Here is a 22,480-nt window from a genome sequence, read left to right on the forward strand (position 1 = left end):
GCCATGAAAGACTGCATTTAGAGGTCAGAATACTTTCCTTGCCTACGTTATCTAAAGTGATCAATAACATGCAGTTTATTTACTCAGTGAATTGTATGAAGTCTACTTTCTGCAAGTATTTGATGCTTTCTGACTTCCTAGGTTTGTGAAGTTTGCCATTGGTGTATCAGGTGTACCAGCAAACCTACCATCAAGGACATATATTCAAAGCATTGCTGGAAAATGCCAGCAATACCACAATGCACTCATGCACCCTGCTTCTGGACTGTTTGTCCTGCTCCTATCAGGGAAGAGGCAATGTAGCATCCACACCAAGACCACTAGACTCAAAAACAGTTCCTCCTCCCAAGCCATTAGGCTGACCAAAACTTCCACCCATTAACCCTTCCCAATACCCTCTCACCATCACCTTTTATATATATATTTATAGATATGTATGTGTGTATGTGTATATATATATATATATATATATATATATATACGCACACATATGAAATCAGTCAGTATATAAGCTAATCTTATGTATATAGAGCCATACTCAACAGTTACTTGTATGTCGCATTTCATAGGATTGTATTTATATTTATTGTTGTTTTATGCTTATTGAGGTTTTTAAACTGTATCAGATCTGGAGTAGCGATCATTCATTCTCCTTACACTCGTGTACTGAAAAATGACAATAAATATTCTTGAACCTTGGACCTTTAATTCAAAGACATTGTGTTGACATCAAGGTGCCAACGATACCCAGCTATTCCCATCCATGATACTCCAGTAGTCATTTCCCTTTGGGAGCATAATTACACAGCAACACTTCAGACCACGCAGTTACAAGATTAGCAGGCAGTGACTTATTACCAAGGTGCACAGAATCAGGGTGGCAAGGTAGCATAGTAGTTAGCACAATGTCTTACAGTACCAACGACCCAGTTTCAATTCCCACTGTTGTAGATAAGGAGTTTGTATGTACTTCGGGTGTTCTAGTTTCCTCCCACAGTCCAACGATGTACTAGTTGGTAGGCTAATTGGTCATTGTAAGTTGTCCTGTAATTATGCTAGGGTTAAATCAGGGTTTTTTGGGCAGCATGGCTCAAAGGGCCAGAAGGGCTTAATCCATGTTGTATCTCAATAAAATAAGAATCAATAAATTTCTTCTCACTGAGTATAGTGGATCTTTGGAATTCTCCACACCAGAGGGTTATAAAGACTCAATCATCAGATTTAAGGATTTAGAACTGTTTAGAACTGACACAGAAGAGCAGTTGAGGCCTGGGGCAGATCAGCCATGATCATGTTGAATGGCAGGACCAAATGACCTACATTTACTCACATTTCTTTCCATGTTCCTGCATATATAGGCAAAGTGAGCAGAACATATGCTGGGAAATTATTCTGAGAGGCATCAGGGAAGTGATACTTTTGGAGCAATTGTAGACTAGCCTCACCAAGGAGCAATGTGTTTGAAGCCCACAAAATGTAGTGGTGCTGCTACACTCGAGGTAAGTGTTATGAAGGTACCACAGCTCTGAGGGGCTGAAGGAGCGGGAGCAGCCCCCTCCTTCCGGAGAATCGCAAGATCGCTTTAATTCGGGTCTCGGAAGTGAGAGACAATGCAAAGGGTTCTGACCATTGTTCTTAGAGGCACCTGTGTGTCCCTACTACGTGACAGCAAGCATGGACATGAACACCCTCGGGCAAAGTGGGGGTGGAGATTGCATCCCCCTACTTTAATGGACAGCTACAACTCTGCAAGTAAAGATAAAAATGGACTGCAGGAGGCAGTACCCTAGCGATGCACCAGAGGAACTTGCTCGCTCAATGCTCCTGGGAGAGCTGGAAGCCACTCAACGCCACGTGTGCTCCTAACTCCTTTGCCTGGGGAGCGGGTGGCTGATACTACCGAGAAGGACTTTGAACTAACAACGGGAAAAACCAACGCTCCCCTGATTTTAACGGAGTGATCATAAAGACACGGGCAAGTCTTCTTTTTCGTTCTCACCGATCCCTCTAAAACACGTGAAACCCAGCCGGAGGGCAAAAGTCTGCAGACTTCTGAGTGACTTTTATATTTCCAACGGACAATATATTATCCCCTAGACAACAGTCGAGATTATTTCATAATGATGATTATTGCTATACCCGCGTTTTAGATTGAGTTTTACTGACATATACGATCTGAGTGTTTGTATTAACCCTGCTTTTTGTGCTCCCCTTTTGAATAAAACGTTAGAAAATAGTGCCATCAGACTCCCAACGGACCTCTCTATCTTTGCTGGTGAGTTATCCAGTTACGGGATACGTAACTACTTGGGGTTTCTCGTCTCGGGATTTGACACCAAATTGGGAGGCCAGTGAATCGGGCTTGTAGTCCAAAACTTGAATCTGGTTACGCGGGTAGCCAGACGGGAAACCAGCAAAGATGGACGTGGGTGAATTTATGGAAAACCTGACGGCAGGGGCGCTAGAGGCCGCCAGCAAATCAGACTTGTTAAATTTAGCGAAGGGGTTGAACCTCACAGAAGTGAGGCCGTCCATGAAAAAGCGGGAGGTACGAAGGGCCATAACCCAGTATTACATTGGGAAGAAGTTGTTTGAAGCTGAGGTATTGGGAGATATCCCTGAAAAGGTACCATCAAGTGGGATGGTTCAGTTAGAGGTGGAGAAATTGAAGTTGGGACGTGAAATTAAGTTAAAAGAGCTGGAAGCGGCTGAGAGAGAAAGGGTTGAGAGAGAGAGGGAAAGGCAAGAGAGAGAGGGGGAAAGGCAAGACGGCCAGAGGGTTCCGGGTTTGACCTGTTTTAATTGTGGAAAGGAGGGGCACATTGCATCTCGATGCTTTGCTCCGAGAAAGGAGATAGGAAGAGGGAAAGCCGCAGTCCCTATCAGGTGTGCCGTGGTAATCAGTAAATCGACCAGAGAGCCGAGGGTAGACAGAGTACGAGAAGGCTCTGAGAGTTGTCTGTCACACGGAACCGTGTCTGTGACGGAGGGAGACACACCAGTTCCCGTACGAATCTGGAGGGATACGGGCGCTGAACTATCCCTGGTTAGCCGTAAGGTACTAGAATTTGGTCGGGAAACGGGCATGGTAAAGGTGGAAGGAATAAATAAAAGGATAGAAATGGTGCCCTTATATAAGGTCATTCTGGATTGTATGGATCAGTTGAAATAGGGGTGCCATCAGAGTTCCCGAGAGCTGACGTGGACATCCTGCTGGGAAACGACTTAGCAGGGGGTAAGGTTTGGTCAGCCATGCTGCCGACCTGGCGACCGGCGAGTATGGTGGCCCCGTCCCTAGTGCCCAAGGACCATCTCGCCGTCGCGGTCACTTGCAGCATGTCGAAAGAGAGAGCTGTGAACGAGAGCAGTTTAAATCTGGCCAGTTTTGATTTGGCCGAGACGTCTTTGCTGACGTCTTTGCCATGAGGGTTTAGAGGGTGGTAAGACGAAGAGTAGTAAAGTGAAAGGGGGTAAGGGAGAGGAGATAGATCTGCCCTTAGCGAAGAGAAAGGTCCTAAAGGTAGGAAATAAAGATGAGAAACAGATAAAGCTGTTAAAAGGTCCAGAGTTGGACATGGATGATCTGTCTGGTTTGGCAGAATTGTTTGAAGAATTTGAGAGTTCTAAAGGTGTTCCCGATAATGAGGTGAGGGCAGTCCTAGATGGAAAGGGTACCCTTGCCTCGAAGGGGTCTGCTGAAAGGGCCGAGGAGGTTGTTTCAGCTCGCAGGGTTGCGCCTTCCCCGGGTGGGAGCCGGGGAAGTGTGAGTTCCCCGGTGTTTGTACTCGAAGGTGGGTTCAAAGTTAACGCAGAATTTAAGAATGGGGGGGGGGGGGTGAGGATTGTTAGCGAAGGAAACGAAAAGTCTGTAGTTTCCAAATCGAAGGAAGAAATCTTAAACCTGGCAGATCGCTCACAGAGTGAGCCGGGGAATAGCGGGGCCACCCACTCTATTGTTATGGCAGGATGGGGTGTGAAAAGGTTGCCTTCGACAGACTACTTGAGCGAAGAGTTCGAATCAAACACCAATAGCCTGAAGGGGACTGATAAAAGGGCCAGCCACCCGGGAAAAATGGAAGAATTGGGTGGAAAGGGTCTAAGTTTGGGGTATGGTGTTGCAAAAATAACCCCGATGAACGAGGCTGGCGGGAGTTCACCATGAAAAATTACTCGTTCCCCACGGGGGGGGGGGGGGCTTGCCGAGAAAGAGGCGACGGTTAATGGAGATGCCATTGTTAAACAGCCAAGCAGGGTGAACGGGTTTGTGCCAAAGGCTGTGAATAATAAAGACAGCCCCTTTTGGAGACCTGCTGGTTACGTAAAACGACTGAAACGATCAGTGTTCGCATAAACTTTTTTAAATGCACCTAAGCTAAGGTCACACCTCCTTAGTTTTGTTGTGAAAAAAAATAATAATAATAAATAGATGATTATTGAATTGAAGTCTGATGCTACAAGTCTTTAGTACGGTATGCGATTTTAAGATATTAAAGAAAGGGGCACTGTAATCGTTAACTATTTAGATACTGACTTGAATGTATAACGGTAGTATTCTGTGAAGAGAAAAAGCTTGGGTATTGTGTAATCCTGTAAGACACTGTACAACTCCGTTTTTAACCGCTGGTAAAAAAACGCGGTTTTAGAGGGGAGGTGTTATGAAGGTACCACAGCTCTGAGGGGCCGAAGGAGCGGGAGCAGCCCCCTTCTTCCGGAGAATCGCAAGATCGCTATTAATTCGGGTCTCGGAAGTGAGAGACAATGCAACGGTTCTGACCATTGTTCTTAGAGGCACCTGTGTGTCCGTACTACGTGACAGCAAGCATGGACATGAACACCCTCGGGCAAAGTGGGGGAGGGAGATTGCATCCCCCTACTTTGATGGACAGCTACAACTCTACAAGTAAAGATAAAAGCGGACTGCAGGAGGCAGTACCCTAGCGATGCACCAGAGGAACTTGCTCGCTCAATGCTCCTGGGAGAGCTGGAAGCCACTCAACACCACGTGTGCTCCTAACTCCTTTGCCTGGGGAGCGGGTGGCTGATAATACCGAGAAGGACTTCGAACTAACAACGGGAAAAACCAACGCTCCCCTGATTTTAACGGAGTGATCATAAAGACACGGGCAAGTCTTCTTTTTCGTTCTCACCGATCCCTCTAAAACACGTGAAACCCAGCCGGAGGGCAAAAGTCTGCAGACTTCTGAGTGACTTTTATATTTCCAACGGACAATATATTATCCCCTAGACAACAGTCGAGATTATTTCATAATGATGATTATTGCTATACCCGCGTTTTAGATTGAGTTTTACTGACATATACGATCTGAATGTTTGTATTAACCCTGCTTTTTGTGCTCCCCTTTTCAATAAAACGTTGGAAAATAGTCCCATCAGACTCCAACGGACCTCTCTATCTTTGCTGGTGAGTTATCCAGTTACGGGATACGTAACATAAGTCACAATGGCAATTAACTTCTATGCATCAAAGATATTTCCAAGCAAAAGCAGAAATATCTACAGTAGGACAAACTGCAATAGAAATATACTTAAAATAATTATGTATCATTCTCTTTAGTGAGAGAACAGCAGGGAGTGTAAGTTCATAGTTTCACCGGGACTGAATGGATGCAGGAATGTGGATGCAATGGGTTGCACTCATATCACTTTAAGAATATCCCTTCAATGTGGATGAGAAAGGAATCCACTGCATAATAGTTTAGATATTATACACCGTATATAACAAATCCAATTGTGATGCCAATAAACACGATTGCAATTCCCCTTTCATTGTAAGCACTTCTCACATGATCACTACAAATCCCCGTGTTACTTACCCAATGTGCTTTCATTTCCCTGCACCTTGGTTGCAAGCTACCCTTGCCCAGAGATCTGCCATTTGCAGATTCCTACCCATGAATCAGATCTTATTTTCCTGCATACTTATTGTTCCATTGTTGCTCAGTTAATCTAAAACAATTTGTTCTAACTTACTGAATAGTCTAAAATGCTTTACCAATAATATCAACATTGAAATATATCGAGTCAATGGACTAATATGCATTATAAATTATGACTATTGAGAAGCCTTAAAAGTTTCATATTTTAAAATTCCATTCACATACCTTTTTCACCAACAAATGGTAAAGACCAAGTAAAAACATCCATAAAATTTGGTAGCCAGTAAGGATGGGGAGAACAATTGAATTGCCGAATATTCATAACATTGTTTTCATATTTCAATACTGCAGCTGAAATGAAGTACAGAAAAGTATTGACAGACAGTTAAGTATACACCTCCATGAGTCAGTTTTATAGTGACAACTACAAAACCTCCATACACTATTTCTTGGATGATAAATTTTGAAGCTAAATAATGCATATTCATATCAGAATTTTCAAGAACTTGCATTGTCTCAAAATATTTCATACTCTGTTTAGTACTTTTGAACTGTTAGTTTACTCATGGTTTGTTAGTTTGCACTCACAGCCTCAAGCTTGACACTTATTGTACAGGTTGAATAATATAATACTTTAATACTTCTGTAATTAATGTATAAAACAGGCGCTCCTCGAGGACGTGTGTTTAGCCTACTGCTCTATTCACTTTACACTCACAACTATGTTGTTGGGCATAGCTCAAATGCCACCTATACCTTCGCTGATGGCACAACGGTTATTGGCAGAGTCTCACATAGTGATGACTGGGTGCACATGAGTGAGGCAGATTGGCTAGTTGAGAGGTCTCGTAACAACCTTGCACTCAATGTCAGTAAGACCAAGGATCTGACTGGGGACTTCTGGAAGGGGAACTTGAGGGAACTCACATCAGACCACAATGAGGGGCCAGCTGGGAAAGGGTGAGCAGCTTCAAGCTTCGGGGTGTTAATATCTCTGAAGATCTATCCTGGGTGCAACATATTGATGCAATTATGAAGAAGGTACGCCAGTGGGTATATTTCATTAGGGGCTTGAGAAGATCTGGTACATCACCGACTCTACCAATTCTTTGGAGATTTACCCTAGAGAGCATTCTGACTGGTTGCATCCTCGTCCAACATGGAGAAGCCTCTGCACAGGACTGGAAAAAGCTGCAGATGATTAATACAAGAGCTTGAAGATGAGCTCTAAGTGTCTTAGGAACAGCTTCTTTCCCTCTACCATCAAATTTCTAAATGGCCCATGAACCCCTGGACACTACCTCGGTATTTTGCTCACATTTGGTTCTATATTTTTTATATATTCTTATTGTAATTGTTCATAATTTTAATGTACTGCACAGTACTACTGCTGCTGCAAAACAAATTTCATGACATATGTACATCTGTGATAATAAGATGATTCTGATCTGAAACATCATTGTTCCAGTAAAATAATACATTTGAAATAAAGTTTGCTTCTTTTGTAAGTTTGTGGGAAAGTATCTAGACCCACTTTTCAGTTAAGTTAACTAAAGCAGCACATGAGACTACTGAAATATCTCATTGTTGATCCATTAAATTCTCGTGTTCAAATTCAAGGCTCTCACATCAGCCTCAGTATATTACTAATGATATCTGTTTAATTCCTTATTAGATGCTTTAAGGGTATGTTCAATGATTACTCTAACAACTACATCATAAATGTGTTTACAAATACGTAATAGATTATTATCATAATCAGAATCAGGTTTATTATCACCGGCATGATTTTTGACAGTTGTGATTATACAAGCAGTATAGTGGTGAAGTGAATACGTATTGGGATGAAAGTTCTGTTCTTATCAAATGACTTACTGATCATGGGACAACAGAGCTGTGGAATACACATATCTGCCCATTCACTGCCTCACTAGTAAACAGTGATAATCAGCAGGAGAGCCATCATCCTTGGTAGCATCAAATAGCACTGTACACAAATCTGTAAGTAGATCATTTACCTGTCGCCTTGGATACAGAGAGTTTATCTGGTGCATCCGTATCAGTAAGGAAATGAGGAAAATTGAGAGCACAATACCCAAAAACATTCTGTATAACCGTCATACGATCCCTATGTTATTTTTAGAATCTGTTAAATAAATGCCCTCAAAAATGTTGGATTATGAATGTATTATTGATGGACTTAAGCTGAAGGTTTTTTTTAATGGAGGCATTATTTAAAATAAGTGGCTTAAGTGACCTTTCTATAAATAGCAGGGAAGGGAATTTTAACCTATAAGCATTCACTTGTCTCTTATTAACACAACACTTTCAGGTTCACAGCTGTTCTGTGAATGCATTTCATGTGAGTAGGAATTAATACAACTTTATTGAAAGGCCATAATGCAAGAAAAATTATTATTAGTTCAAATATATCTAGGTATACTAAAGTATAATGCAATAATGTGGAGCAGCATAATGGGAACAAGAGAAAAATCAAATGTAAATTCATCTAGTTAGGATTTGAAGTAAATTAGAATATTTCTTTACTAATGGAGAAAGTAGAAACTGTGTTGAATGTGATTTATGAGTTTTTATATACAAAACAATTAATGTTAATGAACAGATACAAAACTAGATCAAAAAGGCTACAGACATGTTGACTTTCATCTCAAGGGGACTGGATTATGCTTATAGACCCTCGGTCAACCCCATCAAGAGCACTTCTTGTCTGGGTTCATCATCTGAACGTGGATATATTGACTTTGGAAGAGTCATGGTACACTTCCTCAAAAAATGATCCAGAAGCTGAGAATACTAAATATTAAAGTCAAATGCAAAAAGTGTAACATGAGTTATCTTGAGTATAAGATTCAGTGATATTTAAATGCTATAAGATTTAATAGGATGAATACAGAGGAATTACAGTATTCCTTCTGTTTCGGTGACCTTAAAAATTGCCAGGTCACAATATTAAAACTTTACAATTTAGAAAGGAAACAAAGAATTTCTTTTTTTTCTCCACATGGGTTTTATCATAAAGATTACCATGTTGAGAAAATCAAAACTGGAAATGTCCATCAAATCAGCCTGTATCAAGGAAGTTAACAATGCGAAAACATTTTACGAAAACAGGAGAATGTTAAGGATTACAGATGTACTTAAGCAAATGCAGAGGCAAGAAAAATGGTATGCATACCCATGTACATGTTTACTTGTTTTGGGGAAGAGTGAATGCATGAAGGGAATGAAATCTATTTGCATGCACCTCTGATGGGAATTATTAAATATTCCCATTTAGGACTACTACAGCTGAAATCCACAGTCTCAACCATGAGGACTTCAGTAAACAGTATCATTTTAAGAGCCTTAAAAAATCTATTGATACTCAAATTCAACAATACTCAGATGGCAGACTCGGCTGGTGAGTGCAGTTCCCCTTGAAGAAAATGGAAGCAGGAATGCCATGCTGGGCTACAAATACGATTGAAATGCAGAAGCCTCAGCCTTCCACTCCCGACTATCCTGCTGGCAAATGTACTGTCTCCAGAAAATAAAACTGAAGACCTCAGAGCAAGATTGCCAGTACCAGAAGGAGATCAAGGACTGCTGTGTTCTTGCTTCATGGAAACATGGCTCACACCGACCATTTCAGATGCAGCGCTGCAGCTCGATGACTTCACTGTTCTCCGCAAAGACAGGACAGCTCAGTGAAAGCAAAAGAGGTGTGGAGTATGCTTTACAGTGCACAAACGTGGCAGTTCTGACTCAGTACTGTTGACACAACCTGGAACATCTAGGAGCCAAATGTCATCCATTTTAACTGCTGAGGGAGTTTTCCACCAGCATCTTGGTAGTAGTGTACATTCCACCTCAGGCCAATGTCAAGCAGGCACTGGAGGAGCTAAGCTCTGTAATCAGCAGGCAAGAAATAGTGCATCCTGATGCTTTTCTTATCATTACGAGAATTTCAACCAGGCCAGCTTGAAGAAGTCTCTGAACAACTACCACCAACATACCATGAAACCAGAGGAGCCAACCCACTTGACCACTATTATAGCACCATCTAGAACATTTAATGTGTTATCCCATACCCACACTTTGAAAAGTCCCATCATTTGGCAGCATTTCTACTCCCAGAGTATAAGCGGAGATTAACGACTGCAGTACCAAGGAAGACCAAGAAGGTATGGTTCAGGGAGGTGGAGGAGTGTATACAGGAATGCTTTGAGTCGATAGCCTGGACACTATTCAGGGATTCATCCTCGAATCTGAATGAATACACCACAGTTGTCACCAACTTCATCAAGACCTGTGTGGATGAATGTATGCCTTTGAGACATCCCAGAGATACCCAAACCAAAGCAGTGGGTGAACCAGGAGATTCATGGTCTTCTGTGGCATTCCAGACCAGCGATCAGAACTATACAAGAAGTTCAGGTATGACCTACAAAGGTTATTTTAAGAAGACATGGCCATTTCTCATTGCTACTATAAAGGAGGAGGTATAGGACTCTGAAGACAGGCACTCAACATTTCAGGAACAGCTTCTTCCTCTCTGCCATCAGACAATGAACCCATGAGCACTGCCTCAGTATTTTTCCCTCTCTTTTTGCACTACTTATTTAATTTAATTTAATTTTTTACAGATACTTATTGTAATCTATAGTTTTTATTATTATGTTTAGCAACGTATTGCTGCCAGAAAAGATCAAACTTCATGACATATGACGTGATATTAAACCCAATTCTAATTTAACTACTGTTGAAAGAGAGGAAGCAGATGGCATGATGTGTAATTTTTTGACATGTGGCCAGAAGACTATAAGGCACCTAAATGAAAACTGAGATACTGTTCCTCAAGTTTACATTATAATTTATTGGAGCAGTTTATGAAGATGAGAAGAGAGGTCAGAGTAGGAACGAGATACCAGCCAACATCCATCTCAAGGTACTGGAAAAATAGCACAGCCATCTCTGTAGTTTACCAAATCAACTGGAAGTAAAAAGAAGTCTGTCAGCATTCCCGCCCCCACCGGCCAATGACTCCCGCATTGAGGTCCTAAATATCGTCAATTGGCCTTGTTGCACTGGCTACACATTCACCTGTCTGACATCAAACTCTTGAAGCAAACACTCCACTCTAACCCCATCACAAGGAGATCATCAGGCCAAAGAGCAAAAAGAAATTGTTAAAACTTTGCTGAAGAAGTGTGACATCTTTCCCATAGCCAATTAGAGTGGAGAAGAAATCTTCAGGATTGTTTTGAGAACCCTGAGGCCATGCATCATAAAGTACAGATGTACTTCATAAGCCACAGGAGGAGTCCACCTCTTCACAACTATCCATCCACCAGCCCATCAGTAATCTCGTGCCCCACCTGTAGAAAGATTGGCGATTTCTTAATTGGTATCATTAGTTACCTCAGAAACTACTAGACTGGCGCAGAAACAAATTAACCGTAATTCTGAAGAATTTAAAAAGAAGGTACCATATAATCCAATTTCAAATGAAATAATGCAAAGAAATGCTATTGGCATGCAATTGTTTTTCCTTTAGAAAAGCAGGTGAATTAAAAGTATGAAAAGCTACAGTATTAAACTATAAGCCTCATCATACAGTTAGTTACAAAATGCACTAAATGCAAATAAAGTCCCAGATCAGTCTAGCTTGTTATTCAACATTAGATACATACAGTGCCTACGTAAAGTATTCACCTCATCTCCTTGGAAGTTTTCATGTTTTATTGTTTTACAACATTGAATCACAGTTGATTTAATTTGGCTTTTTTGATACCGAGCAACAGAAAATTACTCTTTCATGTCAAAATGAAAACAGATCTCTAAGAGTGATCTAAATTAATTACAAATATAAAACACAGAATAGTTGATTGGGTAAGTATTTAGTCCCCTTACTATGACATAGAAAATCATCACTGGAGCAACCAAGTGGTTTTAGAAGTCGCATAATTAGTTAAATGGAGATCTGGTTTTGGAGACCTGTGTGCTGTTAAGGAGTTGCAAATGATTGTAGTAAAAATACGCCTGTATCTGAAAGGTCCAACTGCTTGTGAATCAGTATTCAGGCCACAAAAAAAGCACCATGAAGACAAAAGAACACTCCAAGCAACTCTGCGAAACAGCTATTGAAAGCACAAGTCAGGATACAAGAAAAGATTGCTTGGAGCACAGTTCAGTCAATCATCGAGAAATGATAAGAATATAGCACAGTTGTACATCTGCCTAGAGCAGGCCATCCTCAAAAACTGAGTGACCATGCAAGAAGGGGATTAATGAGGAGGGTCACCAAGAGACATATGCTAACTCTGGAGGAGTTACAAGCTTCAGTGGCTGAGATGGGAGAGACTGAATATCCAACAGCTGTTGCCCAGATGCTTCAACAGTTGCTTTATGGGAGAAGGACGAAAAGAAATTCACTGTTGAAAAAAAAACACATGAAATATCGGCTAGAGCTTGACAGAAAGCATGTGGGAGACTCTGAAGTCAGCAGGAAAAAGCTTCTATAGTCTGATGAAACCAAAATTGAGCTTTTGACCATCAGATTAAATGCTATGTTTGGTATAAGTCAAACACCACACGTCATCAAAAGCACACCATAACTACCATGAAGCATGGTGGTGACTGCATCATGCTGTGGGGATGCTATACTGCAGCCATCCCTGGAAGGGTTGTGAAGGCAGAGGGTAAATGAATGCAGCAAAATACAGGGAAATCCTGGAGGAAAACCCGTTTGTATGAGAACTGCAACTTGGGAAAGATTTGTTTTCCAGCAAGACAATGACCCCAAGCATAAAGCCAAAGCTATACAGGAATGGCTTAAAAAAAACCAACAAAGTTAATGTCCTGGAGTGGCCACGTCAGAGTCCAAACCTCAAACCAATTGAGAATTTGTGACTGGACTTGAAAAGGACTGTTCACTTGTGATCCCCATGCAATCTCACAGAGCTTAAGCAGTTTTGTAAAGGAGAATGGGGAAAAATTAGTGTCCAGATGTGCAAAGCTGATAGAGACCTATCCGCACAGACTCAAGGCTGTAATTGCTGCCAAAGATACATCTAATAAATACTGACTTGAAGGGCATGAATAATTATGCAGTCAATTATTTTGTGTTTAATAATTGTAATAAATTTAGACCAATTTGTGGAGATCTGTTTTCACTTTGACATGAGTCTTTTTCTGTTGACCATTGTCAAAAAGTCAAATTAAATCCATTGCAATTCAATGTTGTAAATCAACAAACCATGAAAACTTCAAAGGAGGGTGAATACTTTTTATATGCACTGTATATACAGAGTGTGAGATTCAACCTTTCCAACCCCAATGGTGCAGTTCATCACTATAATCATTCCCTTGTTAAGCTGCAAAAAGCAGGCTGTGTAGAATGCCTGTCAAATGTAGATGAGACAAATCCTCATCACTGTGGGTTTAGAAATAATGAGAAGCCACCCACAATGTCATAAGCACAGTCTTTGAAAAAGGCAGCAACATTGGCTGATTAAAATGCAGATTCTGTCTTCTCTGGAAGAAAATCAAATGTAAAGTTATGTCTAGGATTTGAAGGTGTTGCAATTGTTGATAAAACAAAACTGAATATAAACAAATTATGACTTTCCATATTAAATGCACCTTAAACTTAAATTCCAGCCATCGTGAAAGAGGTGTTGGACAATGTAACACTGGTTCAACAGAGTTCTACAATATTTAGTGTAGCTTGTCTCACTCCCTACAAATACAGCTCTGCAGTAGGATGGCAACATTGAGATGCAACACAGAATCATTCAGTTCTGCCCCTTAGGTTTGCAATGTTCTTTTTTCAGACAAGCTGACAATTCCAATTCTAATCTCACAGTCACTCTCCATCCTTTAATGTCTACACCCATTAGTAACTATTGCAAAAACAAATTAATGCTAAGGTCAAAAATATATGCCTCAGGAGGCACTGAACTAATAGGATATACTGTAATTTGTGTGAGAACACCCTGAAGTAATATTCCGTAGTTCGAGACACAAGGCATCATCCGAAGTAGATTAAGATTTGCATATAGAGGGAAAGTAGATCTGGCAGAAGAAAACCAGTTAGTCACAGTTCTCGGAATAAATGGGATCGAGAAGAGTCAAGGTCAAAGGTAACTGAATGACAGAATGTGGGGGTTTGGTGGGCACGCACAGAGATGGAACTATATGATTGATTTAGTATCTGATGGAGGTAGTCCTTATGGACATCCAAGCAAGGGAGCAGCGAATGGATTTAAATGCAAAGCTCTTCAAATAAAAATACTCACAGAAGAGAGGAGAATCTTTCTAAGGAGCAATAATTGAATGCTGCATTAATCCCATGTACTGATGAACAAGGTGACATGTAACAGCAGATGGCGCAGTGCTAAGGACAGCTCTCTGGTAGGTGTGTAATTTGGTGATTTGTTACACACGGAATTAAAAATAACACAATATATTACCACATCCAGAACTTCTGCTCATAAATTCTTTTCATTGCAAATTACTTGCTCAGATGGTCAAAAGTTTGTTAACAGGAAGGTTTCATTTTACTTTACAAGATGTCAAAGATCATTCAGGTAGAAACGGTAGAAAATGCTGAGAGAATTTTGGTGCTGTTTCAGGAAAAGATCATGAGGAGTTCAATCAAGTGCATTCAATTAATTTCCCCATGTCCATCCATGTTTCTGGTGATTCTTTCTCAACCACAACTAATTCTGTGATGGCTCTTCGTGCTATACATGCCTTTAAGTTCAGTTCACTGTGCAATTTATTAAGAATGCAGCCGAGCACAATAATGTAACCCACTTTGTCAGGATCATATAGAATGCAGCCATCATCTTCATTGAGCACTTGCTTTATGTTGTATAATGCTCCTTGTGGCTGTATGGCTAATTATAGGTCATTGTTCAAGCATACTGAGGTGGTAGGTGATATCAGAAACCATATGCAAATAAGCCCCGCTAGTCATTCTCTGACGTTCTGAAGAAAGCCAGGAAATAAACAACAGGATAACCATTACAGAATCACAATATGAACAATGCATTTTGTGCTGGGGACTGCGTCAAGGAATGATTGGGAGCTGGATGAAAGAATTTTCTCGGGAGGGGATAGAAACTTCCTGAGGTTGTAAGAAAAATGCTCATGAGGCGGCTTCCTTGTGTAACAGATGCTCATGGCAGGAAGTTACCAGGGAATTATTTGCAAGGCTCGATTGTACTCTCAGAATTCAGGTGTGAAAGCCAAAGTCACACTCATTAAAATTGAAACATTCCTCAATTTGCCACAAGAACTATCCTTAACATCTGTGATGTAACACTGAAGTAGATTCTGAAAAATGAAACTGACATTGAGAACAGTCCCAAGAAGTTGCATTTGTTTGACAGTTCAGACATATTTCATAAACATTGCTCATGTTCATGTCAGAGTTACCCTTCTCCTTAGCAGTTCACCTTGCAGGCTGCCTCTGTCGAGATTGCCCACAAGGTTTGGCCACTCATCGTTACGTTGCAGAAATTCAGATTAGCACTCAATGCAAGGTGGGAGCTTTCTACTTTTGATGAATGCAACTCCTCACAGATTTCTTCTGCTACTTCTACCTCATACTTTTGAAGGGGATCTGGCTGAAATCACCTGCTGGTACACTGCCGGGAACCAAGTCTGGCACGGTCTGCTGGTGGGTTGCTTTGCAGCATCAATGATTAATAGCAAATCATATCCAATTGGTTAAGTGACATTCATTTTCAGCCCTTGGTATTATTAAAAGGTATTATTTTGGTGAAATAGCAGATCTTGTTATGACTCAGACCAGTGTATTTGAAAATTCTAACAAAAGGTAAATGCCTACAGTACACAAAGTTTATAATGAGAAGATGCAAGAAGTAAGAGTTGAATATCTCAGTCTGCCCATCTTTGCCAATCTTACCACTTGCATGATGCTGTCAAAGTCCTTTTACGAACACTTGACTTTAAGTGGCAGACAGCTCAGGGTCATATGATTGTCCGTGACAGTTAAAATAGGCAGGATCTCACACTCATGCCATCATTGTTTCACTCAACACTCTCCTGCCCACATGACACCCATTCCCCATTAAAATTCCATGTTATTTTCTGCTTCACAGATCTGTTTAAAGCAAGGAAATAAAATTGGTATTGATGCTGAAATAACGTTGTTGCTCTTCTGAATTTCAATGGTGATTGACAGTCCAACTTAAAGGTACATTACCACCACCAACTGGACTGGTGTGATGTAAAGAGTTTGGAAATAATTATTCCTGATAATTGATAAATGATGATTGTTCCTGAGGAAAAAAAGTGCACTTCCATAAATTGATAAATGTTTACATTTGTTTCCAACCTCCCATGTCCTGTAGTAGTTTAGTGTACAGCCGAATTCCATACCTTTGTTATTGTAAACATCAAGGTAGTTTGGTGCAGAAAAGATTGTGATAAGTGATGGGAAACCCGTAGTTTGGCTCTTCCTGTACATGCGATAGCTGAAAGATAAATTCATGAATAACAGACATTATCACTTGCATTTAATCTTTTTTTCATTCTCATACTTGCTAGATATCCAATGATAAATATGCCTTAAATGAAGAAAAACTATCAAAACTAACATTGAAATATAGTAAAGGTGACAAAATGAATAGGAGTCAAATGTAGAGCTTTAAATTGCGTAATTATTTTGATTCAGGCCTGCTTTTGAATTGATCTGTGTCATTGTAAGTATGCAAAAGGGTCAGTCTATGGCTCACCGATGATCCTGGGTCCAACACTGCAAAATCAGCCGCCCCTGTGACAGTACTGACCACGACTTATAGGGAAGAGATGGGGAACAGATTTTGACAAGGTCTTTGCAAAATAAGTTTGGCGCAGAATTAAGTCTGGGCTAGCAGAAACTAAAATGTTCCTCTTATACCCAGGCAAGCATAGTGCTCTGCCTGTCCTCCGAGAGGAGATTTAATCGAAGTAAAATTTATTATCAGAGTGCACACATCACCACATACAACCCTGAGATTCTATTTACTGCAGACATACTCAGCAAATCTATGGAACAGTAACCATAAACAGGATCAATGAAAGAGCAAGACCATAGGCAAAATATAAATAAATAGCAACAAATAACGAGAGCATGAAATAGCAAGATAAAGAGTCCTTAAGGTGAGATCATTGGTTATGGGAACATCTCAATAGATGAGAGTAGTTATCCCCTGATGGTTGAGAGGTAGTAACTGTCTTGAACCTGGTGGTGCGAGTCCTTAGGCACTTGTGCCTTCTACCTGATGACAGCAGTGAGAAAAGAGCATTGGTGGTGAGAGCCTTTGGTGATGGAAACTTCTTTCCTATGACAGCATTTCACATAGATGTGCTCAATGGGTTAACTTTTGTGGCCTCATCAGTTTTGAAAGCAGCCTTTACAGCACTGTTAGGCCGATGGAGATGGGGAGAGGTTGCTGCTGGTTTTCTTTGTGCAAGTCTAGGACTGAGGTTTTGGGATTTCAGGTGGGGGTTGAGAGGGGGCTGGTAGTTAGAAGGTGTGTTAGAAGGCCAGGAACAAGATAAACTGGCAGATTGGGAAAGAAGTGGTGTTACATAGTGAATTAAGACTGGAATATAGGCAGGGGTGAATAATTGGCCAAAGATCTGTGTGGGTCATGGGAACAGAGTCTGAGATTAGTTGGTGGTAAAGGGTAATCAGGAAGGTCATGTGTTGCAAGTGGCTGCATTGGATTCCCAGTTCTGGGCCAGAACTTTCCTGGAAGTCCTTTCAAAAGCAATATTGTCATGAAAATACTTTTGTTCTGGGTGTGCCCAGTAACAGGTATTAAACTGAGTCAGTTAACCTAATTTCACAATAAGTGTGGCATAAGTGATATTAGCTCATCTGCACTGAATGTGGTAATCCTCACAGATCTGGCATCATGTTCCAACACTAATGGCCCCAAAGGCTTTTTACTTCTAAATTAAAATTATTAAAATAAAGCTGCATGAGACTAGATTTTGAATTCTGTGTAAATATAAAGCAAAATTAGCTTCAAAAGAGATTCAACATCTCTTCATTTTGTTTCAAAGTAATATGCAAAACTCTTGCTCAAATATGGATACAAATTCAACTTATTCATGTTTAACACAACAGATTAATGTGATAACTGGAGCACAGAATTGTAGTTATACAGCACTGAAACAGGCTCTTTGCACAACACATGCATGCTAACCAAATTGCCGACCTGACAAATCACATTTGCCTGCATTTAGCCCATACTTCTTTAACCTTTCCTGTCATTTGTACCTGTCAATGTCTTTTAAGCATAGTAATGTACCCATCTCTATCACGTCCTTTGCAGCCTGTTTCAAATACTCAATGTGTGAAAAACTTGTCCTTCAAAACCTTTCCTTCTCACCTTAAACATATAACCTCTATTTTTAAACTCCCCTACCTTGGGAAAAAACACTGTGATCATTGACCATAACTATTTCCCTCAAGCTCTTATATACCTTGATTAGGTCTTCCCTCAGACTCCTCACTCTAAGGAGAACAGCCTGTCTAGTCCCTAAAGGCATTTATTCAAAAATATACAAAATACAGGATAAATTGATAGTTAATTGCAAACTTAATGCTCACTTCTAAAATCAGCAACGTTTGTATTTTGAAGCAAGGCTTCTTCTTCGTAACAAATTCTACTGTTTCTTTAAGCTTACATCAGAATAGGCAATATTTCTTATAAATCTATTTCATTGTGCCAAAACATTTTTGATCTAAATAGATGTAAACATCAGCTAAAATGGGGAGAAGGATCAGATGGCAGCAATGTTGGAATGTAACACTTTATATCAGGAAAAGGAATTTTGGCCATTGAGGAAAGAGCGGATCTTATGCCAGAAACTCTCATGCAAAATTGGAGTCGTATAATTTCCTTGTGTTGTTGTATGACATTCCTGGGCTAATCCTGTGTGTTCACAAAAGTTAAATACCCATTGTCTAAAAGACCAAGTAAATTGGTTTTAAAACTATCAAAAGAATATTCAAATTTTTGATATAAATTGTATATGGGATTGTTTATAAACTTACCCTGCATCTTGTGCTTCATGGGCTCGAATAACTGATAATAAATTATTGTTTTGCAGGAACTCACAAACGGCAGGATAACTGTGAAAAGAACACATACAACAATATCACTGTAAGTGACCATAACTGATGTTGAAACCTAGGAGAAGGCAACTGGGAACAGTAGAGTACAATTTGTGTATTAAATTTTATACACACAGTATAATTGAAAGCCCAAGTGTAACTTGAGTTTGCATGAAGGTAAATCTTAACAGCTGACCAGCAGTGAAACCCAGATTTGTTGGTAACTTATTCATTTAGCAATAGATCCAGATATAACACAATGTGGAAGCAAAATTTAAAGGGATGGGGACAATCAAAGAGTCTCAAAAGAAGAAAACATTAATCTTAAAACCTTCAGAAGCAGCCAAGAGATATTTCAAACTATTAGAAGTGTTTACTAATGATGAAGATGAGGAATTTGAAAGAGACAATTAACAGAACAGGAAACGTAAGGTGTAAACATGAGCAAGAACACAAATTCCAGTAACTATTGGCAAATTGCAAAATCTCCACATATTACGCAATCAGCCAAAAAGGGACAATGGCATCAAAGAGTCATAGAAAAATACAGCACAGAAACAGGCCCTTCAGCCCATCTAGACCATGCTGAGACATTTAAATTGCATTGACCTGCACCCAGACCACAGCATTCCCATCCACATACTTATCCAAACTTCTTTTAAACATTGAAATTGAGCGTGCACGCACCACTTGCACTGGCAGCTCATACCACTCTCTCATTCCCCTCTGAATGAAGAAGTTTTCCTTCATGTTCCCCTTACACATTTCACCTTTCACCCTTAACCGATGACCTCTAGTTGTAGTCCCACCCAGCCTCAGTGGATAAAGCCTGCTTGCATTTGTCCTATCTGCCATTTTTCAGTTCATTTTTCCAGCTGGTCCAGATACAGCTGCAAGTTCTGATAGTCTTTCTTGCTGCCCACTACACCTCCAATCTTGGTGTCAACTCCAAATTTGCTGATTCAGTTACCACATTAACATTCTGATTGTTGATATAGATGACAAACAACCACAGATATAGCACTGATCCCTGAAGCATTCCACTAGTCACAGGCCTCCAGTCAGAGAGGCTACCACCTACTACCGTTCTGGCTTCTCCCACAAAGCCAATGTCTAGTCCAATTTATTATTTAATCTTGAATGCCAAGCAACTGAACTTTCTGACCAAACTCCCATGCAGGTTCTTGTCAAACACCTTGCTAAACAACAACCACTGCCTTGCCTCAACTTTCCTGGTAACTTCCTCGAAAATCTCGAAGATTGGTTAGACATGACCTACCATGTACAAAGCCATGCTGACTATCCCTAAATAGTCCCTGTCTATCCAAATACTCATATATCCAGTCCCTTTGAATAACGTCCAATGACTTTCCCACTACTAATGTCAGACTTACCAGCCTATAAATTTCCTGGCTTATTTTTGGAGTTTTTCTTAATCAGAAGAACAACATTATCTATTCTCTAATCATCCGGTACCTCACCTGTCACAAGGATGATTTAAATATCTCTGCAGTATTTGGAGAGTGGTTATAGAATTAATCAAAGAGGAGCAGTTAAGGAGAATTTTAAACGGGCCACAGAGGATTGCTTTAGGGAAATGATACTAATGATAGGCTGAAGAGACTGGCAGATGAAATATTATGCTGGAGTTCGTGGAAAACAGAATTAGCAGAGGTAAAATAATTGCAGAGTTAGAAAGAGGTGAAATTGCTAGATGATTTCAAAGCAGGCTGAAAATTTTAAATACAAGGCTAATATTGTCTGGGAACCAATGTAGATCAAGTGAATACATGGTTGTGTGAGAACTAGTGTGGACTTGGATTCAGGTAGATAGCTGTATACTTTATTAATCCCAAAGGAAATTACAGAGTCACAGTATCATTACAAGTGCACAGATATATAACTCTTAGAAGATAAGTATATAGAATAAAAAATAAATTACCTCAAACAGTCTAACAGGAGGGGTTCATCTCTTCCCCAGCTACAAGTTGACTCATTATAAGACCTAAAGGCCAAGGGTAAGAACAACCTCATATAGCACTCTTTGGTGCAGTGCAGTTGTCTTAGTCTATTACTAGAAGCGCTTCTCTGTTAAGCCAAGGTGGCATGCAGAGGGTGAGAAACTTTGTCCAGAATTTCAAGGATTTTTCGTAGGGTCCTTTGCTCTACCACAGCATCTAGTGTGTCCAGTTTGACTCCTGTAACAGAGCTATCATTTCTATTCAGTTTATTAAGCCTAATGTTGATACCATTGCCCCAGCACACCACTGCAGAGAAGATTGTACTGGTGACAACAGACTGGTAGAACATGTGAAGGAGAGGCCTGCATACTCCAAGGACCCCAGTCTCCTCAGCGCTTCTCGTACACAACCTCAGTGTTGGTGCTCCATTCAAGTCTATTATCCAGGGGCACCCTCAGGTACCTGTAGGTCCTCACCATCGATAGTAACAGGGAGCATTGTGCTGGCTTAGTCTTCCTAAAGTCCATCACCATCTCCTTTGTCTTACTGATAATGGAGTTTTAGATGAGCTCTGTTTTAAGCATGATAGATTCTAGAATCAAATTCAGAATCAGGTTTAACATTGCTGGCATATGTAATCATTACAGCAACAGTACATTGCAATACATAATAAAAATATTATAATAATTGTATATTGAATTGAATTGACTTTATCTCTTACATCCTTCACATACGTGAAGGGTAAAAAATCCTTACGTTACATCTCCACCAAAATGTGCAATGTGCAATCATTGTGATTAATTTATAATAAATAGAACAGTCAATGTAACACAGAATACACACAAATCAGCGTGAATTAATCAGTCTGATGGCCTGGTGGAAGAAGCTGTCCCGGAGCCTGTTGGTCCTGGCTTTTATGCTGTGGTACTATTTCCCAGATAGTAGCAGCTGATATCAGCTATACCATATAAATAAATGAATTAACTAAGTGGTACAAAAAGAGAGCAAAAAATAGTGAGGTAGTGTTCATGGGTTCATTGTTCATTCAGAAATCTGATGGCAGAGGGGAAGAAGCTGTTATTGAAATGTTGAGTGTGTGTCTTCAGGCCTCTGTACCTCCTCTTTGAAGGTAGCAATGAGAAGAGGGCACATTCTGGATGATGGGTGTGCTTAATGATGGATGGAAACCTCTTGGGGTATCACGTTTTGAAGATTATCTTATACTGGGGAGGCTGGTTCACTTGATGAGGTTGGCTGAGTTTACAAATTTCTGCTGCTTTTTCTGACTCTGTGCAGTGGCCCCTCCAGAGCAGATGGTGATATAAGTTAGAATGTTCTCCATAGTACATCTGCAGAAAATTGCAGAAGTCTTTGATAATATATCAAGTCTCTTCAAATTCCTCATGAAATATAACCAGTGTAATGCCTTCTTTGTAATTGAATCAATATGTTGAGCTTAGGATAGATCTTCAGAGATG

General features: G+C 40.2%; 1 protein-coding gene across 1 annotated transcript in view; it reads right to left on the minus strand.

Annotated features, from left to right (window-relative positions):
• The window catches only part of LOC132405152 (protein phosphatase 3 catalytic subunit alpha-like), a 421,759-nt gene that overhangs the window by 26,700 nt on the left and 372,579 nt on the right, over nt 1-22,480 (minus strand). Inside the window, exons 7-9 of the mRNA XM_059989854.1 lie at nt 18,982-19,059; nt 16,311-16,405; nt 6,123-6,248 (exon numbers count right to left, since the gene is read on the minus strand). Of these exons, the coding sequence (XP_059845837.1) occupies nt 6,123-6,248; nt 16,311-16,405; nt 18,982-19,059 (299 nt within the window). The remainder of the gene's footprint in view (nt 1-6,122; nt 6,249-16,310; nt 16,406-18,981; nt 19,060-22,480) is intronic.

The sequence above is a fragment of the Hypanus sabinus genome, chromosome 15 (assembly GCF_030144855.1).
Source record: "Hypanus sabinus isolate sHypSab1 chromosome 15, sHypSab1.hap1, whole genome shotgun sequence".
Taxonomy (NCBI): domain Eukaryota; kingdom Metazoa; phylum Chordata; class Chondrichthyes; order Myliobatiformes; family Dasyatidae; genus Hypanus; species Hypanus sabinus.